Below are 19,133 nucleotides of genomic sequence, written 5' to 3' on the forward strand. Positions count from 1 at the left end.
CCCAGGCATGGCCCTGGTGGGCCTTTCTGAGTCTCAACTGTGTGGTGCTTGCAAAACTGTCTCTTATTGACATGTAGCTTTCTTGTTTACAATTCCTCTGTTGGTCAATGGTTGTTTTATGCCCGCCTGGGTGTGGGTCACTTCCTTTGTTGTCACTGGAGATGTAGCAGTGGCCAAATCCCAAACTCACAACATCTTTCAGTAACAATCACCTAGCAAAATCTCATAACACTATATACACAAATGAGATACATATTGTGACAGAACAATGAGTTTCCTATGGTATCCTGCATGGCTTGATGGGTATGAAACACCACAACCATATACCAATGAGGAAGATGGGGGTTACAGAGTGCTACTTTGAGGTACAGCATGTCACACCTGGTACTTCTAATCTTACGCAGGCAACAAGATCATTGTCAACTCCTCTCAGGGCAATAAAGGAACTAATTTAATGTCAGCTGGCTGAGTGCTCATTGATTCGGTGGCTTTGGTGCAGCGCTGGCCTCCTAGGGCAAGTCAGCTGCCCAAAAGCTGCTATAGCCCTCTCATGAAGATCTTATCCTTGCAGAGTACCCTGGTGTTTTGGTCCTGCTACTGCTGTAAGTGGGGAACTTTGGGTGCAGGTCTGGGGTGGGAGGTTCCAGACTGCTCTCTAGCCATGCTGTCTTCCACTGCAAGGAATCTTCATGGGCTTGGGTAGAACAGCTTTTAAATCAGTAATAGCAATGCGTAAGCTGGAGCATCACAAGGGGGATGAGTCCTTGGGGGCTGAGGATGCAGGATCTGGTCCTTCCCCTGCAAATCTCAGTCCTTCTCCGAGCTAGGTGAGGGTCATCAGCTCCAGTTTCCATTAGAGTAGTTGAGGTTTCACAAAGCCATGCATTGTCAAGACGGGTTAATGCTGCATAAACCTGATGGTTATCTCATAGGGACACGGCTTTAGTGACAGCTTTTCAGAGACGTTCTCTGGGCACCTCGCCTGGCCATAAGTCACTTGGTCAAGGGCACAGAAGGAGGCAGTACCATGGCCAGGACTAGATTCTGGGTTTCATGTCTTATTACCGAACCACGTGGGCCCTGTGGCATTGCAGATGTGTCACAGAGGACAGCATCGGCCTGCAGAAACTTTCTTACTTGGGCTGATGCACACGAAGGAAAGACACCAGCTTGACTTTCTGAGCCTCTGGTGAGTTTGCAAGACTGACCATCAGGAAACCAAAGCATCTTTTTTACTGGGAACAGTAAAAAACACATTCGCTATAACACTCACTGAGGTGACTAGCAGACCTTCCCCTACCCCCATTTTAAGAGAGACAATTTTCAGACTAGAACCACAATTTAAGGGAAAATATGCTTGACAGGAGGTTGTAGTTTTAAGAAATGTAAATGTCTGAAAGGCAGGAAATTCAAAGTAAAGGTTACACTTAAAAAAAACCCCATTCTTTGGAAGGTACCAAAATTAACCCAGGGGGTGTCGAGAGACCTCACTAATGCTTTTGGGTGGGAGGAAGGCTCAGAAGTCCCTAGTGCCACACTTCCAGCTTCTCCTCCAGGATGCACCGTGATGGTTGTGCACCAATGGCATGTCTGCCATACGAACCTCACTGTCAATGTTATTGTTAATAAACCATACTCAATGTCTGCAATAGCCAAGGGCTCCAGTCCTCAGTGAGGGCAACAGAACAAATCAAAATTGAGAGTTTCTAGGACAAACCATTTTTTACAATATGATGAGCTGACAGCCACCCAGAACAGAATGATTCCATGCAAATGATTCTGTGCTCTCATACCTAGCAAATCACTTCTCTGAATTGCCTCAGTTGCTCCAAAGAACTGATATGTAATTGTATACGTGTAATTTCAGGGCGGGCTGGTTCATTTCAGTCTGATTAGAGAAGGGGGATAAAAATCGGGCTTTTAATGGACAGCTCTACACTATCCTTAAGTAAGGAAAGGCTAAGTTCCCACTGATGCTTCCAATCTGACCCTGTTAACACAGTTATAAGGACCCTTTGCATTTATAGGTTCAAATATTAAGCCTTAATGTTGGATTAACAAAGGGTTTTGTATTTAATTGCCGTGACTGTTTATCTGTTTTAAAGACAGAAAAGAAACCAAAAGGCAAATATCTTCACAGGGGCTCTACGAGGGTGGGAGTTTTGCTCAGCTTCACAAAAAAACATCCCGTAGCTTCAGTAGTACAATTTCATAGGAAATGATGTAACTAGCAATCAAAGGTAATGGGCTTGATCCTTAGTTGGTATGAATCAGTGCAGCTAGCTGACATCAGTGGAACTAGACCAGTAGTGGATCTTATTCAGTTATAGCACCAACCATGCACACAAGTGTCTATGTATTTTTTTCGGAAATATCCCAGCACATGCGCCTCACAGAGGACAAACTACATGGGAAGTTGGATATCTTACTTTTTTTTTTTTTTTTGCCAACTCCCTTAAATTGAGAATAAGTGAGGGCCTTGAGCTGCAACTTTCCAAAGCTATTGATATGAAGGCTGAGAGCAAACACAATCCCAAAGGGAATTGGGGAAGGGGATGAGTCTAATGAACACTGCATTGCAAGATTAGCAATAGGTGTTGCTACTTCAAAAGCTGCTGTGGTGCCCAGACACATAGGACTTGGCTCCATTACCTTTATTCCCCCTGAGGAGTGCCTTAGTCTGCAGGCAGTCCCCTTGAAATCTATGGAACTAATCACAGCATAGGCTACTACATGCAGCTTGCCTGCATTATGGATTTTTGCTCTGGTGTAAACTACTGATACAAAATCGCTAAGGCAGGTAGGATAAATTGCACTGAGGGAACAGTGCTTTACACCAGGGGCTAGGGTTACCATATCTTTAATTAAGGGTTTATCTTTAATTGCTGGGGACTGCAGGGCAGTCCTGGAGCCCCTCCCTCGTACAAGACACCCCCGACGGGTCATTGCACTCCACTGGTGGGAACACAAGCCCTCAAAGTGGAGTAGTGTTGGCATCTGGACCACATACATTTAAAGTATTTGATTATGGTTAAGGGATCTCCACCTTACCTTTTCCTTCCTCAATTTGCAGAGTTCTTCAGTCTCCAGAATAAGCTAGTTTCATTTATGCTGGCGGCTGGTTCACAGCCCTCAAGTGGTCATTACACTAGCTAGGGAATATTGGAGCATCGTAGCATTTAGCCCACACCCCCTCCTTAGTTACTCCCTCTCCATGCCACACAGAGATTTCCTTATGTCAGGATTACTCATCTGATTTTACGGCCTCTTTGTGCTGCCAAATACAGATCGGGGCTCTAAGGCGCATGGCATTCAGACCAGACTGTCTCAATTGGAGTCTGATGTGTCATGTTCTCCACTGCAGCACTTTGAGCATGCCCTTGATATCCGGACTGCAGTGGTTTGCGTGAAATGGTGCCTTTGAGCCCCCCTGACAGGATGCTCCACATCTCACTAGGCTGGCACCTTCTCCTGGCCACGAAATCAACTCCCTCCCACTTCCCACAGTAACATGCCACCCTTTGCCTCTCTCTTTGGGTCTGCAGTTCCTCTCTCGCTCCAAGAGCTGCTGCTGCTTCTTCATGGAGTCACAATTTGAACTTTCCCCTTCCAGGGGATGAAAGTTCCTTTTCCTCAGCAGTTACTGGCAGGCTTCCCTCTCACTGCTCCATGGAGCCACTCCCTCAGCGTCTGGTTGGGGAAACTGGGCTCATCTCTACTCCAGGTCCTGGGTTAGGGACCCTCTATTGAGCAGCTGAGGTCTGTTCCCTCTGAGACCTCACTGTCTTTCCCTCGGCCCTTTCCTAAACTTCTGGCTACTCCTTCCTTGGCTGGGTCTGCCAACTTTAGCTCTCCCTGATCCCAGGGAGAAACTACAAGCTACATGTCTCTGTAGCCTCCAAACCAGGCCCCCTCACCAACATTCCCTTGAATCCTTTCCATGCACGTGCAGATTGTTTCCAGTCATGTGCAGAATACATTTTATTATGTGCACCAAAGCATGCATGATTGTGCACCACCATTAGAAACACATGCTGCCGGCTGTGGGTCTGCTAATCAGCTGAGCAGCATTTGGATATCTCCTGAGGGCCACACAAGCATCCAGAATGCCCCAGGACTGACTGCAGTGTTTCGCAGCAAGCCCTCTGTCTGTTGCCATGGGCCTGTCCTGGCTTTATACGGGCCTGTCCTGCTCCTGCTGGGCTTAATTTACTCTCTCAGGGCTCATGTGGAGAGTATACCCTACTACAGCCTCCAGCTACAATCTTCGTAAAAATAACCCCTCCTCTCCCTCAAACCACTGTCTCACTCCTGTGTTCTTGGTATGTGAAACCGAATCTCTCTCACACTCACTTTCTGTGCTGGACTATCCATGACAAAGAGCGAACTCTCTCTCCAATACCCCCTGAACCCACTGTCTGGTTGGCTGTCATAGAGGGCCAATCCCACAAGGTCTCTACATTCTGCTCCATGAAATTGCCTGTCCTGGAGCTCTCTGTGACTTGGATTCACCTCCCAGACCCCTCCACTCAGCCAAACCTCCCACTGGACTTGAGCTCAGGCCTCAGAGGTGCTGAGGCGTGGACGCAGGGAGAGCTCAGCTCAGTGACTGACCACTGTGAAGTACCGGAGCAATGCCTGTTCCGCTCCAACACCACAGGCCAATGTGTGCAGCCCTAACCAGACAGGAAGTGCAATATGCTACACTTCAGAGAAAGCTATTTGTGTGTTTGGGGGTGGGGAGGAGGGGCGAGTGGGCGTTGGGGGATGTGTGAAGTGTGGGGCGTTTGAGAATCCTATTGCGTTTGTGTCTGTCTGGGTGTAGAGTGGGGGTGGAGGGACTATTGGGGTATGGTGAAAACGTGCCTGAGTGCACCTTAGAGAGTCACGTCTGTGAGGGCTGTCACGGGGAAGGTGCCTTATGCTGTGGTCACTACAGAGGACAAGGAGCCTGGCATTGCCACTTACCAGTTAAGAGAGTAAGTCACTTCATAACCTTTCCGGGCCATCTGTGAAATGGGCTTTCTCTCTGCCTCACAGTTGTGAAGAGCATTAATTAAGTGAGCCCCTCATGCAGAAGCGAAGATAGAGGCTCAAAGCTAGCGAGCATTATTTCGGGGGAGGGGGTGGTTTGTTTATGAGTGTGAGAAGTGTGTGAAGCAGACAAGTTGTGTATGCATGAAGGGTGTATTTGTACATGGTGCCATTGTGGCTGTGAGGGGGGAGGTTGTGTCTGAGGCCTTCTAACCACTCACTTGCATTGGATGAACACCAGGCATGATTTCCAACTGATTCAGTGAAACTGGTGCAACGGGTGAGTGCGTGAATGCTTTTAAATCCGCTTACACCGGGCTTCTGTTGGGCTAGGCACTGGGTACATGCAGGGATAAGCTATTCCAGCTTGTCTTAAACTGATACACGTGCCCATGTGCCACGGTGGGCATGTTTGTGCATGGGGGGCACGCACCCAGTTATATATCTCTGTGTAGCAATGTGCGCAGCCAAGTCACCAGTGCAGCTAAGCGCTTGCTGGAGCCTCACACCTGATTCCTTCCCGCCCCCTCCCATCACCTTTACCGTCAGGAAGTGGACGTGGTTTGGGGCTTTTTATTCTTGGCCTCGCTAGCCATTTCGGTACTCTGGCTCTCAGTCTCACTTTGACAGGGCGAGCTAGATGTAGCTTCCTGTGCTTACAGCGAAGAAACGACAGATCACTGGCAAGCTCTTTGCGCTTTCAGAACTGTCCAGCTCCAGCCCCCGTCTATTCCCACCAGCTGTGCCATGTGCTGAACAGGAAGCCCTCCTTGCCTTACCCCATCCTTCGTCATTCCAAGACCAGCACCTGAGTTCCATCGGACAGACCGATCCAGTCCCCGAGGGCCATCTCTGGCATGACTGCACGGCTAAGGAGACCATTGCTTAGGAAGGTAACGGGGTGATGCCAAGTGTCTCCCACACGGGGGTGGCTGAATGGAGATGCTTCTTGGAAGGGGTTTCAATATGACACATTTTTCTAGCTATTGGCAAGGACTGAAAGTTTCTCTCTCTCAGCATGCCCCACATCTCCCACAAACGGGGGGGTGGGGTGGGGTGGGGGGGAAAGAATGTTGTTTGTTTGCTCTCTATCTCTGAACTAAAATCGTTTAGCAAAACTGAAATATGTTTGTGCCCCCATGGCAGTCCTCTGGCAAGTTTTTGCAGGTCCTGCCCCCCCCCTTCCCCATCCAACATGTCCAGCGTTTGCTCAAGACCCCATCTCATTTTGTACAAAGAAACCTGGGGCTGCTCTTTCGAGCGGAGAAAGGACTGTTCCCCTTGCCTCCTGTCCTAGACAGAACATGGTCCCATCTCAGGAGCTGCATGGGTACAAGTGTAGCCCTGGACCGTATGAATATGGAGAGTGAATGCTTGGAGCCATGCGAATATGGAGTCTCGTGTGTGTGTGTGTGTGTGTGTGTGTGTGTGTGTGTGTGTGTGTGTGTGTGTGTGTGTGTGTGTGTGTAACCTAGATCTACTGAACATTAAATCCTTGCAAACATGGAGTGTGTGTGTGTGTGTGTTTTGAAACCTAGGTCTACTGAACATGAAATCCTTTTCCAAGCCTCATTTTCCCTGTCCCAAACAGGCTCTTCAGACTCATCCACTCACCCCTAACTCCTCCACTAACTCTCCCCTACACCCAGAAGACCCTCTGACTCCACAGCTAATTAACCACAACCGCCCCCTGAAGTCGCTAGAGTTTAAGATTGAAAAGAAACCACTTCATAATGTGAATGGGGTGTGGCTCCTGCAGTACTGTCTGCCTGAGTCAGCAGCCTACCTGAAACAATAGTGCTGAGCGGTGTGTGCTCATATTCATTTCAAGAAGGCTTTAGCTTTGTTATCAATTTCAGTGCTAGCATTGCAAAGTGTTTTGCTGCTAAGCAAAGCACACGAGGAAAGAGACAGGTCAGAGTACAGAGACAGGGCAGCTTGGTGTGTATGTAGAGCTTCAGTGGGGGGCAGACCTTGGATGTGTCACAGACTCCTGGTAGCAGCGCTGAGGGAGAAGACTGCTGAGGGAACAGCCTCTGCTGAGACATGTGGAAGTTTGTCATCCTCACCTGTGCTGTGGGGGGGTGTGTGTCTTCTCTCTTCCAGTGTGGGCCCCTCCTGTGCTCTGCAGGGATGAAGTCTGCTCTTCCCCTCCTGCTTTACCTCTGGCTGTCCATTCCCCTGGATGTTTTGCTGGCATCAAGAACCACTCTGGGTAAGAAGGGGTTCCCCTGCATCACTGCAGGAGAATAAGGGAGGTGCGCAGGTGGGGCAAAGTGTAAGACACAGTTTATCTTTATGTGAGGTAAGAAAGGTCACTGCAATTTGATGGTTTGTCCATGTTGTGCCATAGGGCAGGACGCAGTAGGGCTACGCAGCACAACAACAATGCAATATACAAGTTCTGATGGACTTCTGCATGTGAGATGTAAGAGAATTGTTAAGGGCCATTGGTTTCTTCCATTCTTGTTTGGAGACGTTCTTTGGTTGTTCCTCCAGGGCGCTAGCCAGTCTATGGAATGGACACTGCATGGAACTGGACGGAATGCACGTTCACATTTAATGTCTTTGTCATGCCAGGAATGATGTGATAGAATGTTTTCTCCATTCACAGGACTCTCAAATCTAACTTGCTTTTATGACACGCGGGCGACTCTCTTTTGCACCTGGGCTGCAGACAAGAGTCTCACAGAAACACCGTGCCGACTTCATGCCTTTTTTCATGAAGATATTGATGGGTATGTGGTGTCAGGCTCTAATTGTCATCATGACATCCTTTCATTCTACACACACACACACACCCTTTCCTAGGAGACCCTAAGCATAGGGCCAGATCCTCAGTGGTGTAACGTGATTGACTGCAATGGAACTGCTCACATTGACACTTGCTAAGGAGATGGGCCTCTGAATCCTCTTCCCCGTCCCTTCCCACACCCGTATGATAGCTAAAATCTAGGCCAGCTACTTAAATATCTCTCCACTTTTCAGTGGCAATCCAGAGTCAGCTTTTCCCTGCCTTCCTGTTTCTGTAATCAATTTATTCTCCAAAGAGCTCCACTCTTCCTGGGCTGTCCTGTTCCCAGGCCATAGAGCAAGGGCACTAATAACTAGACTGGGGCTTGCCGATCTGCAGAGAGAAGATGGAAGTAGTTTTACATGGATCATAACACTCTTCTACTGAAGGGATGGGCTCCCTCATGAATGTTCCATCACAGGCAGCAACGTGAGGCGTTCTCTGGGTCAAACATGCTTCCCCCACCATAGTATCTGCTAACCTTTCCCCCTTCTCAATCCACCATATTACCCTTCCCTAGCACCTTCATGACCTGCTCCCCACTGCAGGGGTGGCAGGCAGGGGCTCTGTGGTCTCTAGCTACAGGGTTTTGGTGAGGAGAGGGGCCAACCCCCTTTGGTGGTTTGGAGGATGCTCATTTGAGCAACAGCTCTGCACTGGTTCTTGCGGATGGTGGCTCCCCACTGACAGCTGGTGGCTTCCCTTAGATGCTGTGGGTGTGTCCACTATGGCAGCAGGTTTGCCATGGCTGGTGTGTGAGGTGGAAAGTGGGCTCCAGACACCAGCCCGGTATTAGGAGTTTGAACTGTGAGGAACTGGGCCGGCCAGCACCGGTGGGGAGAGAGGCAGGTGGCAGTGGCTAGAGGTCTCCCAATGAGCAGAGCACCAGTTTCACTCCATCGCTTCCTGCTCTAGTGCCTGGTGGGGTATATAGGAGAGACAATGAGGCGCAGCCTCTCGGTGCTCCCAGCGGCATTGCAGAGGGATGCAGGAGGCATTTCCTCTTGCAGCGGCTGCCACAGTCGGGCTGGGCCCTCTCGTGGGGTGAGGACATAAACCAAAGCGGTGGCTGGAAGGAGTTTGCCTGTGAGGACACCAGGACCCTTCAAACCACCCCCCTGCCTGGCCCATAGCATTTGGAATCTGGTGACTTTCTGGGCACACTGCCAAAGAACATCTGTTTGGAAAGGGTTTTGGAGGGGGTGGATTCCCCACATGGGCACAGGGGCTCTGTGGGTGACTGGCTGAGTTTCTGTTAGCTGCATAGTTTAATGCTGCTGGGATTTCGTGGCGTTGTTGTAGCAAGGATGTCAGACTGCCTAGTGCCTTAGATGATGTCAAATCTATATAAATAATGACACGCCCACAAGGCCCTGCAGCTCAACACTATTCTGGTCTTCTCTCCAACAGGAATAAAACAAGGAATTGTGAATTACCCATCACGACACCCAGTAGATGTGAACTAGCCTTCAATGAAAACATTGATGTAGGTAACCAACTGCAATGTAGTGGCTAATAAAAGTGGCTGAGTATGATTTGTTTGCAGGCTGTCACTGTCATAACAGTGAGACACAGAACTTATTTCCTGCTTCCAAATCCCTACTTTGGGTTCCAAAACATTCATGCCCTGGCCCACGACAGGAGTAATATCCCATCTCCGTCTCGGCCAATCTGTTACAATCCTCAGAAGGTGTCAACTGTTTTACAGTAAGTTTAGCTTCCTTAACTGGCTCATCAGTCAGTCCACAGCCCTGCAGCCTGAGGTCACAGGACACTTACCAGACCCAGAGAATCGTGCCAGGCATGCCAACCCAGCCTCTCCAGGTGCAGCACTGTGCACCCCACGTGTGGTGCACTCTGAAACTGCATTGTTGTGACATAAAGGCAGAAAAGCAATGACGCAGCGGCTGACCCAGCCTCATCATTGGATCCTGCAGCACAGATGGTACTTAAGGAGCAGCACCTGTCACCTCTGCCCAGCTTCAATCTGCTTTGCAGCCTACCCATTGCAGTAGAAGGGATAAGACTTGGATATTTAAGTTAGCTAGGTTCTGTGCCTCAGTTTCCCCAATGGGGCTAATCTAATGATTGCCCTGTTTATTAAGATGTGCAAAACACATTAAAACCATTAGGACGGGAGGTGCGATGGTCATGCACTAACAGAGCCGGAGGTGTTGGAGACTCGGGAATGTGAAGAATACCTAGTGCAGGGACTGGTAACACTAATAACAAATTTCCCTGCAGGTTCAGGTCTTCACCATATCCGACTCAGTTTACCTGACTGTGTCCTGTCAAACTGGGGAAAACTGGACAACTGTGGTGCAAGAGCAGGAATTCAAACCATGGCATAACAGTGAGTGGTCTTCAGGCTGCAATGTGTGGTTAGATCAGAACCCTGGGCCAGCTTGTACTCACATCTGTTTTACCCCATATACCCAATCCTCAGGCTGGCTTTTTCTCAATTCCCTACTGCCCTGTATGCTCACCTGAGTCACACAATGCCACATATTCACCATGTTGCAGCCCGTAGCTTCCAGCATGGTACTGCCACTTCCCTCAGTATTACCTCTGACATATTGCTTTGTGTCAACCCCAGTGCCCAGCCGGGGTGCATGGATCTAGGAACCAGAGCACTGTGTGTTAAAGCTGTGTCCTTTGGTGCCCAAAGCTGAGCTAGATGGTGTAAATCCTGTTTTCCATGAGTGTGTCCCAGCGCCTTCCTCCCTTTTCTCTCCCCAGTCCAGCTGAGACCTCCTGACAGCCTGCAAGTGGTATACACCAGCGACTCCAGCTGCAACATAACCTGGAGGGTTCCTAGTTCCTCTCACTACTTACGTAATCAACGGGAATTTGAAGTGCGGTACAGACATCCCAGAGAGCCCTGGGAGGTAAGTGCAGGACCCCAGACTAGCTTCTGATGCTGATGGGCCTCAGGCCCGGACCTAGTGGAGGAGGACAGAGCCACTTTGGTGCAAGGAAACTGCCACGCTTGCTTGTGCTCTAGACCCTTCCACACATGGCTGCAATGCCATCTCCTCACAGGTGAGGCCAAAAGTGGCAGTGGCTCCTGCTTCCGCTTTATCTGCAGCATCTGCTGCCAACTCTGCTCTGATTGCACAGCAGACAGGGAGTGGACCCTGAGTGGGAGAACACGGCAATCACTGTAACTTTTATTCCATCCCAGACTGCCAAGCTCCTCCCGATCAAACAGAACCAGACTTGGGTGAAGATTGAAAACCTGTCGCCTGACTCAAAGTATGAGGCCACCGTTCGCGTGACACCAAAGACATGTGGTGTGTGGAGCAACTGGAGCAAGACGCTGGTGTGGAGGACAAATCGTAGCAGTGTGGCACATGGGCCCAGGCTTGGATATGCAGGTAATCAGACTCAGAGGAGAGCAGAGGCCAGGGTTTGGAGGTAAGGGAGGAGAGGCACAGAGGAGAGGGGAGGAGGAGGTCTGGAGCTATGTGGGAGCAAGAAAAGTAGGGGAGTGGAGCGATGCACAAATTGAAAAACAATAGAAAGCTTGGAAATAGCTTGAGAGGAGCCTTTCCTGTAACCTTAGTCCCTGATCAAGTGAGCAGGGCCTGCTTATCTAGAGGACAAGAATCCCAGCGTGAAAGCCTTGCTAGTATTCCTGTCATAGACTCCGCCTCCTGCTCCTCCTCTCTTAGCAGGGCAGAGCAACTGCCTGACCTGTGGAGCAAGAGACCTGGGGAACATTTTCAGCAGGGTCCCTGTAACTTCAGAGCCAAAGTCTCACTTTCACTTTGACGTGGTGTTTTCAGAGCTTAAGGCTCATGGAAAATCAATGGGACTGTGACGGGGTACTATCACCCCGCACTCCGAGTGCTCCAACCCCTGCGCTGTACGGAAGGCGCGGAACACAACCTGCCGCTTGCGCCGCGTGTTCATGCACCGCGGCACAGCTGAGCGGCGCCACAGCCCGGGGCGGGGCGCTGTGGCCATGTCACGATTGCGCCAGAAGTGACGTAAGGGAGGAGGAGGGAGAGGGGGAGCGGCGTGGCAGATACAAAAGGGGCGTTGGAACGGGAGAAAGGGGGAAGACGAGGGAGCAAGCAAGGGAGGTGGAGAAGCAAGCGAGCAAGACGGAGAGAGAAAGAGGGAGAGAAGGCCGGCGAGGGAGCTGCCAAACAGGGCCAGATCCTCCCTACGAGCGGGAGAGGAGCTGTGGCCATGGCGTGCAGGCTGTGACGGCTGAGGAGCCCTCCAGCTAGAGCCGGGGTAGGAAGTAGCCCAGGGCGGGGGTCCCCTGCCTGGGCCTGCGGGCTGGCAAGTTGCCGTCAGCTGGACAGGAACGTGTCTAAACCTGTCCTTAGGGCCCTGGGCTGAAACCTGTGAGAAAGGGCGGGTCTGGGTCCTCCTACCCCGTCCACCCAAGGCGGGTGCGAGTGTACAGCTTATTGTAAACCGGGACTCACAGGGGCTGCCGGAGGGGCAAACTAGACGTTGAAAACTCTAAACAGAGGAAAGTTGAGGGCCCGAGCGGGGCCTCAGAAGGAGGGGGACTATCGTGCCCCTTCACAGGGACCTATAGGACCTAAGCTCCAAAGTGCTTGGTCTGACCCAGTATGACCACTTCTTATGTTTAAATGTCCTTAGGTACCTCAAGTCTATTGAAATCAATGGGAGTTGGCTGCCTCAACATCTTCTGTAAAATTTTACTCCAGGACAGTCTAGGGTTGCCAACTTTCTAACTGCAGAAAATGTGATTCCCCATTGACCTCCCTATAGTCTTGCTCCTTCCCAAAGCCCTGCCCCTTCCTCACCTCTTCTCTGTGGCCCTGCCCCTATTCACTTCATCCCCCCTCGCTCCGCCACTCACTCGCCCCACCCTTGCTCACTCATTTGTTCATTTTCATTAGTCTGGGCAAAGGGATTGGGGGGCTCCAGCTGGGGGTCTGGGCTCTGAGGCAGGTCCATGCATGACGGGTTTGGGATACAGGAGGGGACTCTGGGCGGAAGGGTAGGCTGAGGGGTTCAGAATGTGGGAGAGGACTCTGGGTTGAATCAGGAGGTTGAGGTGGAGGGGTATGGATTCTGGGCTGGGAGTGCAGGCTCAGGGTGGGACCAGAAATGAGGGGTGCTTGTAGTGGGAGGGGGCAGGTCCCTCGCACAAACGGGATCCTGAGCACTGGGATGGGACTGGGGATGAGGAGTTTGGGGTACAGGAGGGGGCTCTGGGCTGGGGCCCAGGGTTTCAGAGTGTGGGAGGAAGCTCAGGGCTGGAGCAGGGGTACAGGAAGCAGTGCGGGGTACAGGAGGCAGGGGGCTGAGGCGCAAAAAGGGGTTTGGAGTAAGGGCCCTCGGTGGCACTCACCTCAAGTGGCTCCCCAGAAGTGGCAGCATGTCCCTCTGATTCCTAGGCCAAAGGATGGCCAATGGGCTGCAGGCACTGACCCTGCCCACAAATGCCACCCCCAGTCTGCATTGGCTGTGGTTCCTGGCTAATAGGAGCGGAGGAGTCAGTGCTTGGGGCAGCCTAGTGTTGCCAGGTGTCCGGTATTGTACTGGACAGTCCGGTATTTGTGCTCTCTGTCCAGTAAAAACAAAAATATTTTCTGATTTTTCTGGCTGCGCACTGGACGGAAGCCTGGCGTGTGCGGGGGGAGCAGCTGGGAGTCCCAGCTGGGAGGCAGGGACGCGATTGCCGCCGGGAGCCCTCAATTGGTTGAGTGTGAGGAGGAGGGGAAGCCAACTCCTCGCTCGTGTGTCACTGGGAACCTGCGCAAGACAGGCAGCAAGTGCCCGGCTCAGCCTCACTCCCCGCTGGCCAATTTACTCACCCCCCTCCCTTCCCGGCCAGCTGGTTCTCCCTCACTTCCCCTCCTGATCTTCCCCGGCCAGCCTCCCTGCACTCCCCCCAGCTGTGCTTCCCGCCCCCCCTTACTCCCGGCCAGCCCAGCCCCCTCCCGGCCGGTCCTCCCTCCCCCGATATCCTGCGGCCAGCCCCGTTCCGTCTGAAAACCTCCCCACGATCAGCCCTGCTTCCTGTTGGCCCCCCCATTTCCCCTGGCTGGCCCCATTTCCCCTGGCCGGCCCCATTTCCCCTGGCCGGCCCCATTGCCCCCCCTCCCCCATTAGCTGTTTCCAGGCCCCACCCTTCCCAACTAGCACCACTCCTTTCCTGGCCGGTCCCCCTTCCCCTCCCCCTGCCCAATGAAGCCTGTCCGGGTTTTTGTGGGTTTTTTTAAATGACTACCTGGTAACTCCTAGCAGCGATCCAGGAGGTTTTTTTTATTTTGCTCACCAACTTTGGTCCCCGCCCCCCAACTTTTTTTCCCTTCAACAACATTTCTGGGAGTGGGACGGTATTTTTGTTTCAGCCATCTGGCAACTGTAGGCGGGGCAGTGCGCAGAGCCCCCGTGGCAGCCCTTCGGCCTAGGAGCCAGAGGGATGTGCTGGCTGCTTTCTGGGAGCCGTACAGAGCCAAGCAGGCAGCCTGCCAGTCCTGCTGCACTGCCAACTGGACTTTTAGCAGCCTGGCCAGCAGTGCTGTCTGGCGCCACCAAGGTCTCTTTTCAGTGGTGCTCTGGCTGGCAACCCTAGGACTCTCCCATGGGTAATGCAGAGCAGGGTGCTGGGTCATCCAGCAGTCCATGCCAGTCAGAAGCCTGCACAACCTGCAGCCCGTAACCAGCAGGGGTGTCTGGTGAGTCTTCAGCTCTGATCAATTTTAGTTTCTTCATGGGAAGTAGGTAGCTCGTGGGTGCCTCCCGCTGAGCCAGGTGGTGATATAAACACAGCAGCTGTGTTTAGAAGGAGCAGTGAGTTGCTGTGGCAAGTAAACTTTGACAGCACATGACCTGAGCAAAAAGGATCCAGCTACAACCAGTTGTCGTGGCAACTGGGAACCAAAGTTACCAGAGGCGGAGGAAACAAAGGGATCTTAAGGCTTATCTGCACTAAAGTTTTACTGAGAAAAGTCATCTTCCATTGACAAAACATTGGAGAGATACATGCTACAATATTCCTTCCATTGACAAAACTCTCCTACTTTGCCACCAATATAAAATGACCTCAACGAGAGGCATAGAGCTTTTTGTGGCAAAGATAGACCAACAAAGTGTCAGTGTAAACGCTACACTTGGTTATGGCCTCCAGGAGATGTCCCGCAATGACCATCCCAATCACTCTGGTCAGCAGTTGAACTCCTCTGCCCTGCAGCCTGGTACACAGGCATCTACCTCTCCCCCTTTAAAGGGCTGGGAATTTTTGAAATTCCACTTCCTATTTGCTGTATGCAGACAGCTCACATTGCATCTTCCCAGTTGACCATGGCGGTTCCATGCAGCAAACACTCTCCCACTTGGAGCACACTGGAGGAGTTGTTGGATCTGCTGGGTCTGCAGCTCTATCCACACTGGAGGAGTTGTTGGATCTGCTGGATCTGCAGCTCTATCTACACTCCAGCCCTAGGAACTTCAGTGCATGTGGTCAGGTTTCTCATAACATGTTAGATAAAGGCTATGATTGAGGCTCGCAGCCACGCCATGCAAAGATAAAGGCTCTGATGCAGGTGTACCAGAAGGCAAGGGAGTGAAACTTGCTCTGGTGCTGTGCTGGAGACTTGCCACTTCAGTCAGGAGCTGAACACTATCTTGGTGGGGACCCCACCTCCATCACCAAGAGCCCTGTGGATACTTAGGGTGGGGACTCCAGACAGCAGACTCCACCCTGAGAGAGAAAGTGAGGGACAAGGAAGTGGAGTTGAAGGATGACATGGGAAAGGCATCAGGGTTGTGCAGTTCTGTGATGAACCAGGACCTCTTCTTGACCCTGTATTGTTTGAGCCGTTCCCTGCATTCCATCACTGGAGGAAAGCACTGGTAAGTGACTTGTTTATTTTTTGAGCTGATGCTGCTTGGTTACATGGGGTAGAGTTGTCCTCATGCTAGAAGTGGGTGAAGGGGTAGAAATGGACAAGACTAGCTCTGTCGGCATGTGCTTCACAGTCCCATCTGCAACTGTGCAGTGGGGTGGAACAGTGTGTTAATGCACACTGAAATTTTACAGAAACCCTTCAATGAGTTCTCTAGGAAACTTTCCTGGAGGTACTTGCCAATCTGCTGCCAAAGGTTCCTTGGCAGAGCTGCTTTGTTCCTTCCCTGTTGTAGGGAACTTCCCTGCATTAACTGGCAACCATTTGTGTAGGGACCAAGGGATGGCACACAGGTGAGCAGCACTGATCTCAAGCCATATGCATGCATGAGAAGTAGCCTTGTTTACCCTCAGGAGAGAGATATTAACCCCAGCCTGTTGAAAATCACGGCAGAATTGACAACCGTGTCCCTGTTCTCTTGCACTGACACACTCAAAACATCTTAAGTCCCTCCCCATCCTTCCCAGGCTGAACTCACTATAAAAGGGTGCTTGCCAAGGGACAGAGAGGAAGAGGTGTGTTTTATTGCTGTGATGTGATGCTGTGAGCCCACTGTCACACTTCTGTTTATTATTTCTTGTGGTCTTGCAGGTGTGGCCTATGGGGGAATTCCCTACACACTGGTGGAGGAGGACATGTTTCGGGAGGCACTACAATTCTCTGATGGCACAAAACAAAAGCAAGGGGGCATGGAGACAGACAATTGATGAGTATTTTAGGATAGAGAGACAAGAGAGGAAGGACGTCCAGGAGTGAGTGTTAGTGGGCCTGGAGCAGACGCTGAAAGCAATGGAGGAGCAAGCCAAGATGAAGTCCCTAATCATGCTGCAGGCAGAATACTAGCCTGTTTGCCTTCCCTCTTCCCCTCAGAAGCCCACACAGAGTTGTCTGCCATGTCTTCCCCAAGTCTCTCCCACACATTCCTTGCATCTTCTTGGCCTGTCGCAGTATTCTGTTCACTCCACCCCTTTCGACCACTTCCAAAATGATACGTGGAGTTCCACACAGATTTGAAAGCCTCCATGAGGAGGCTGCCCTGTTGTCTCCCTTTCCACCTGGCATTTGCTGTATGTTGTTAATTGCAATTTAATAAAAATATTCTCAGAAAGCTGATGAAGCTATATTTGTCTTCTGCACATGATGGCTAGTGATGGAATTAATATGAAGTGGCAACAGGCACATATGCAGACTCCAAATCATGGATGCGATGGTTGGTCCATGTCTTACAAAAGGACAGGACACGCTAATGCAAAGAAGTATAAAAATGGTACAATATATAAGGTCCTGTTTGGGGCTCTTCATTTTGGGGCATTGGAGAAATGGGAAGGCCATAGGTTCCTTCCGTTCTTATTTGAAAAAAGTTTCTTAGATGTTCCTTCAGGGCAGTAGCCAGTCTATGGAATGGACTCTGCATGGAACTGGATGGAATGCATATTCACATTTAATGCCTTTGTCATGCCAGGAATGATGTAATGAAATCTCTTCTCCATTCACAGGACTCTCAAATCTAACTTGTTCTTATGACTCGCGGGCGACTCTCTTTTGCACCTGGGCTCCAGACAGCCGTTTCACAGAAGCACCTTGCCGACTTCATGCCTTTTTTCATGATGATATTGATGGGTACGTGGCTGAAATTATTTAGTAAAACCAATCGGTGTCAAGCTCTAATTGTCATCATGACATCCTTTCATTCTGCGCGCACGCACACACAGTTTCCCAGGAGACCCTAAACATAGGGCCAGATCCTCAGCTGGTGTAACGTGATTGACTGCAATGGAGCTGCACACGTTGAAACTTGCTAAGGAGATGGGCCTCTGAATCCTCTTCCCCGTCCCTTCCCGCACCTGTATGATAGCTAAAATGTAGGCCAGCTACTTATGTATCTCTCCACTTTTCAGTGGCAATTCAGAGTCAGCTTTTCCCTGCCTTCCTGTTTCTGTAATCAATTTATTCTCCAAAGAGCTCCACTCTTCCCTGGCTGTCCTGTTCCCAGGCCATAGAGCAAGGGCACTAATAACTAGACTGGGGCTTGCCGGTCTGCAGAGAGAAGATGGAAGTAGTTTTACATGGATCATAACACTCTTCTACTGAAGGGATGGGCTCCCTCATGAATGTTCCATCACAAGCAGCAACATGAGGCGTTCTCTGGGTCAAACATGCTTCCCCCACAATAGTATCTGCTAACCTTTCCCCCTTCTCAATCCACCATATTACCCTTCCCTAGCACCTTCATGACCTGCTCCCCACTGCAGGGGTGGCAGGCAGGGGCTCTGTGGTCTCTAGCTACAGGGTCTTGGTGAGGAGAGGGGCCAACCCCCTTTGGTGGTTTGGAGGATGCTCATTTGAGCAACAGCTCTGCACTGGTTCTTGCGGATGGTGGCTCCTCACTGACAGCTGGTGGCTTCCCTTAGATGATGTGGGTGTGTCCACTATGGCAGCAGGTTTACCATGGCTGGTGTGTGAGGTGGAAAGTGGGCTCCAGACACCAGCCCGGTATTAGGAGTTTGAACTGTGAGGAACTGGGCCGGCCAGCACCGGTGGAGAGAGAGGCAGGTGGCAGTGGCTAGAGGGTCTCCCAATGAGCAGAGCACCCGTTTCACTCTGTCTCTTCCTGCTCTAGTGCCTGGTGGGGTATATAGGAGAGACAATGAGGCACAGCCTCTCGGTGCTCCCAGCGGCACTGCAGAGGGATGCAGGAGGCATTTCCTCTTGCAGCGGCTGCCACAGTCGTGCTGGGCCCTCTCGGGGGGTGAGGACATAAACCAAAGCGGTGGCTGGAAGGAGTTTGCCTGTGAGGACACCAGGACCCTTCAAACCACCCTCCTGCCTGGCCCATAGCATTTGGAATCTGGTGACTTTCTGGGCACACTGCCAAAGAACATCTGTTTGGAAAGGGTTTTGGAGGGGGTGGATTCCCCACATGGGCAAAGGGGCTCTGTGGGTGACTGGCTGAGTTCCTGTTAGCTGCATAGTTTAATGCTGCTGGGATTTCGTGGTGTTGTTGTAGCAAGGATGTCAGACTGCCTAGTGCCTTGGATGATGTCAAATCTATATAAATAATGACACTCCCACAAGGCCCTGCAGCTCAACACTATTCTGGTCTTCTCTCCAACAGGAATAAAACAAGGAATTGTGAATTACCCATCACGACACCCAGTAGATGTGAACTAGCCTTCAATGAAAACATTGATGTAGGTAACCAACTGCAATGTAGTGGCTAATAAAAGGCGCTGGGGTGATTTGCTTATTAGTCATTACCAATGTTCCCTCTAATTTTTTCCATCCATGTGCAAAATAATTTTATGTGCACTGAGGCATGTGTGAAATGTGCCCACCAGTAGAAACACAAAACCTAGCTGTGTGCACTCTGCTAGTCAGTTTGGTGGCATTTGAATTTCTCC

At 50.9% G+C, this 19,133-nt stretch overlaps 1 protein-coding gene across 1 annotated transcript in view; it reads left to right on the forward strand.

The window, feature by feature from the left end:
- The first annotated feature begins 4,843 nt into the window (after nt 1–4,843).
- Nucleotides 4,844–19,133, forward strand: part of IL2RB (interleukin 2 receptor subunit beta) — a 28,222-nt gene continuing 13,932 nt past the window's right edge. The window contains exons 1-9 of the mRNA XM_075937558.2: nt 4,844–5,927; nt 7,141–7,249; nt 7,649–7,772; nt 9,239–9,314; nt 10,073–10,181; nt 10,568–10,716; nt 11,013–11,205; nt 17,229–17,352; nt 18,848–18,923. Of these exons, the coding sequence (XP_075793673.2) occupies nt 5,892–5,927; nt 7,141–7,249; nt 7,649–7,772; nt 9,239–9,314; nt 10,073–10,181; nt 10,568–10,716; nt 11,013–11,205; nt 17,229–17,352; nt 18,848–18,923 (996 nt within the window). The 5' untranslated portion in view covers nt 4,844–5,891. The remainder of the gene's footprint in view (nt 5,928–7,140; nt 7,250–7,648; nt 7,773–9,238; nt 9,315–10,072; nt 10,182–10,567; nt 10,717–11,012; nt 11,206–17,228; nt 17,353–18,847; nt 18,924–19,133) is intronic.

Source organism: Pelodiscus sinensis, chromosome 1, assembly GCF_052426305.1.
Source record: "Pelodiscus sinensis isolate ZL-2025 chromosome 1, ASM5242630v1, whole genome shotgun sequence".
In the NCBI taxonomy this organism is placed as follows: domain Eukaryota; kingdom Metazoa; phylum Chordata; order Testudines; family Trionychidae; genus Pelodiscus; species Pelodiscus sinensis.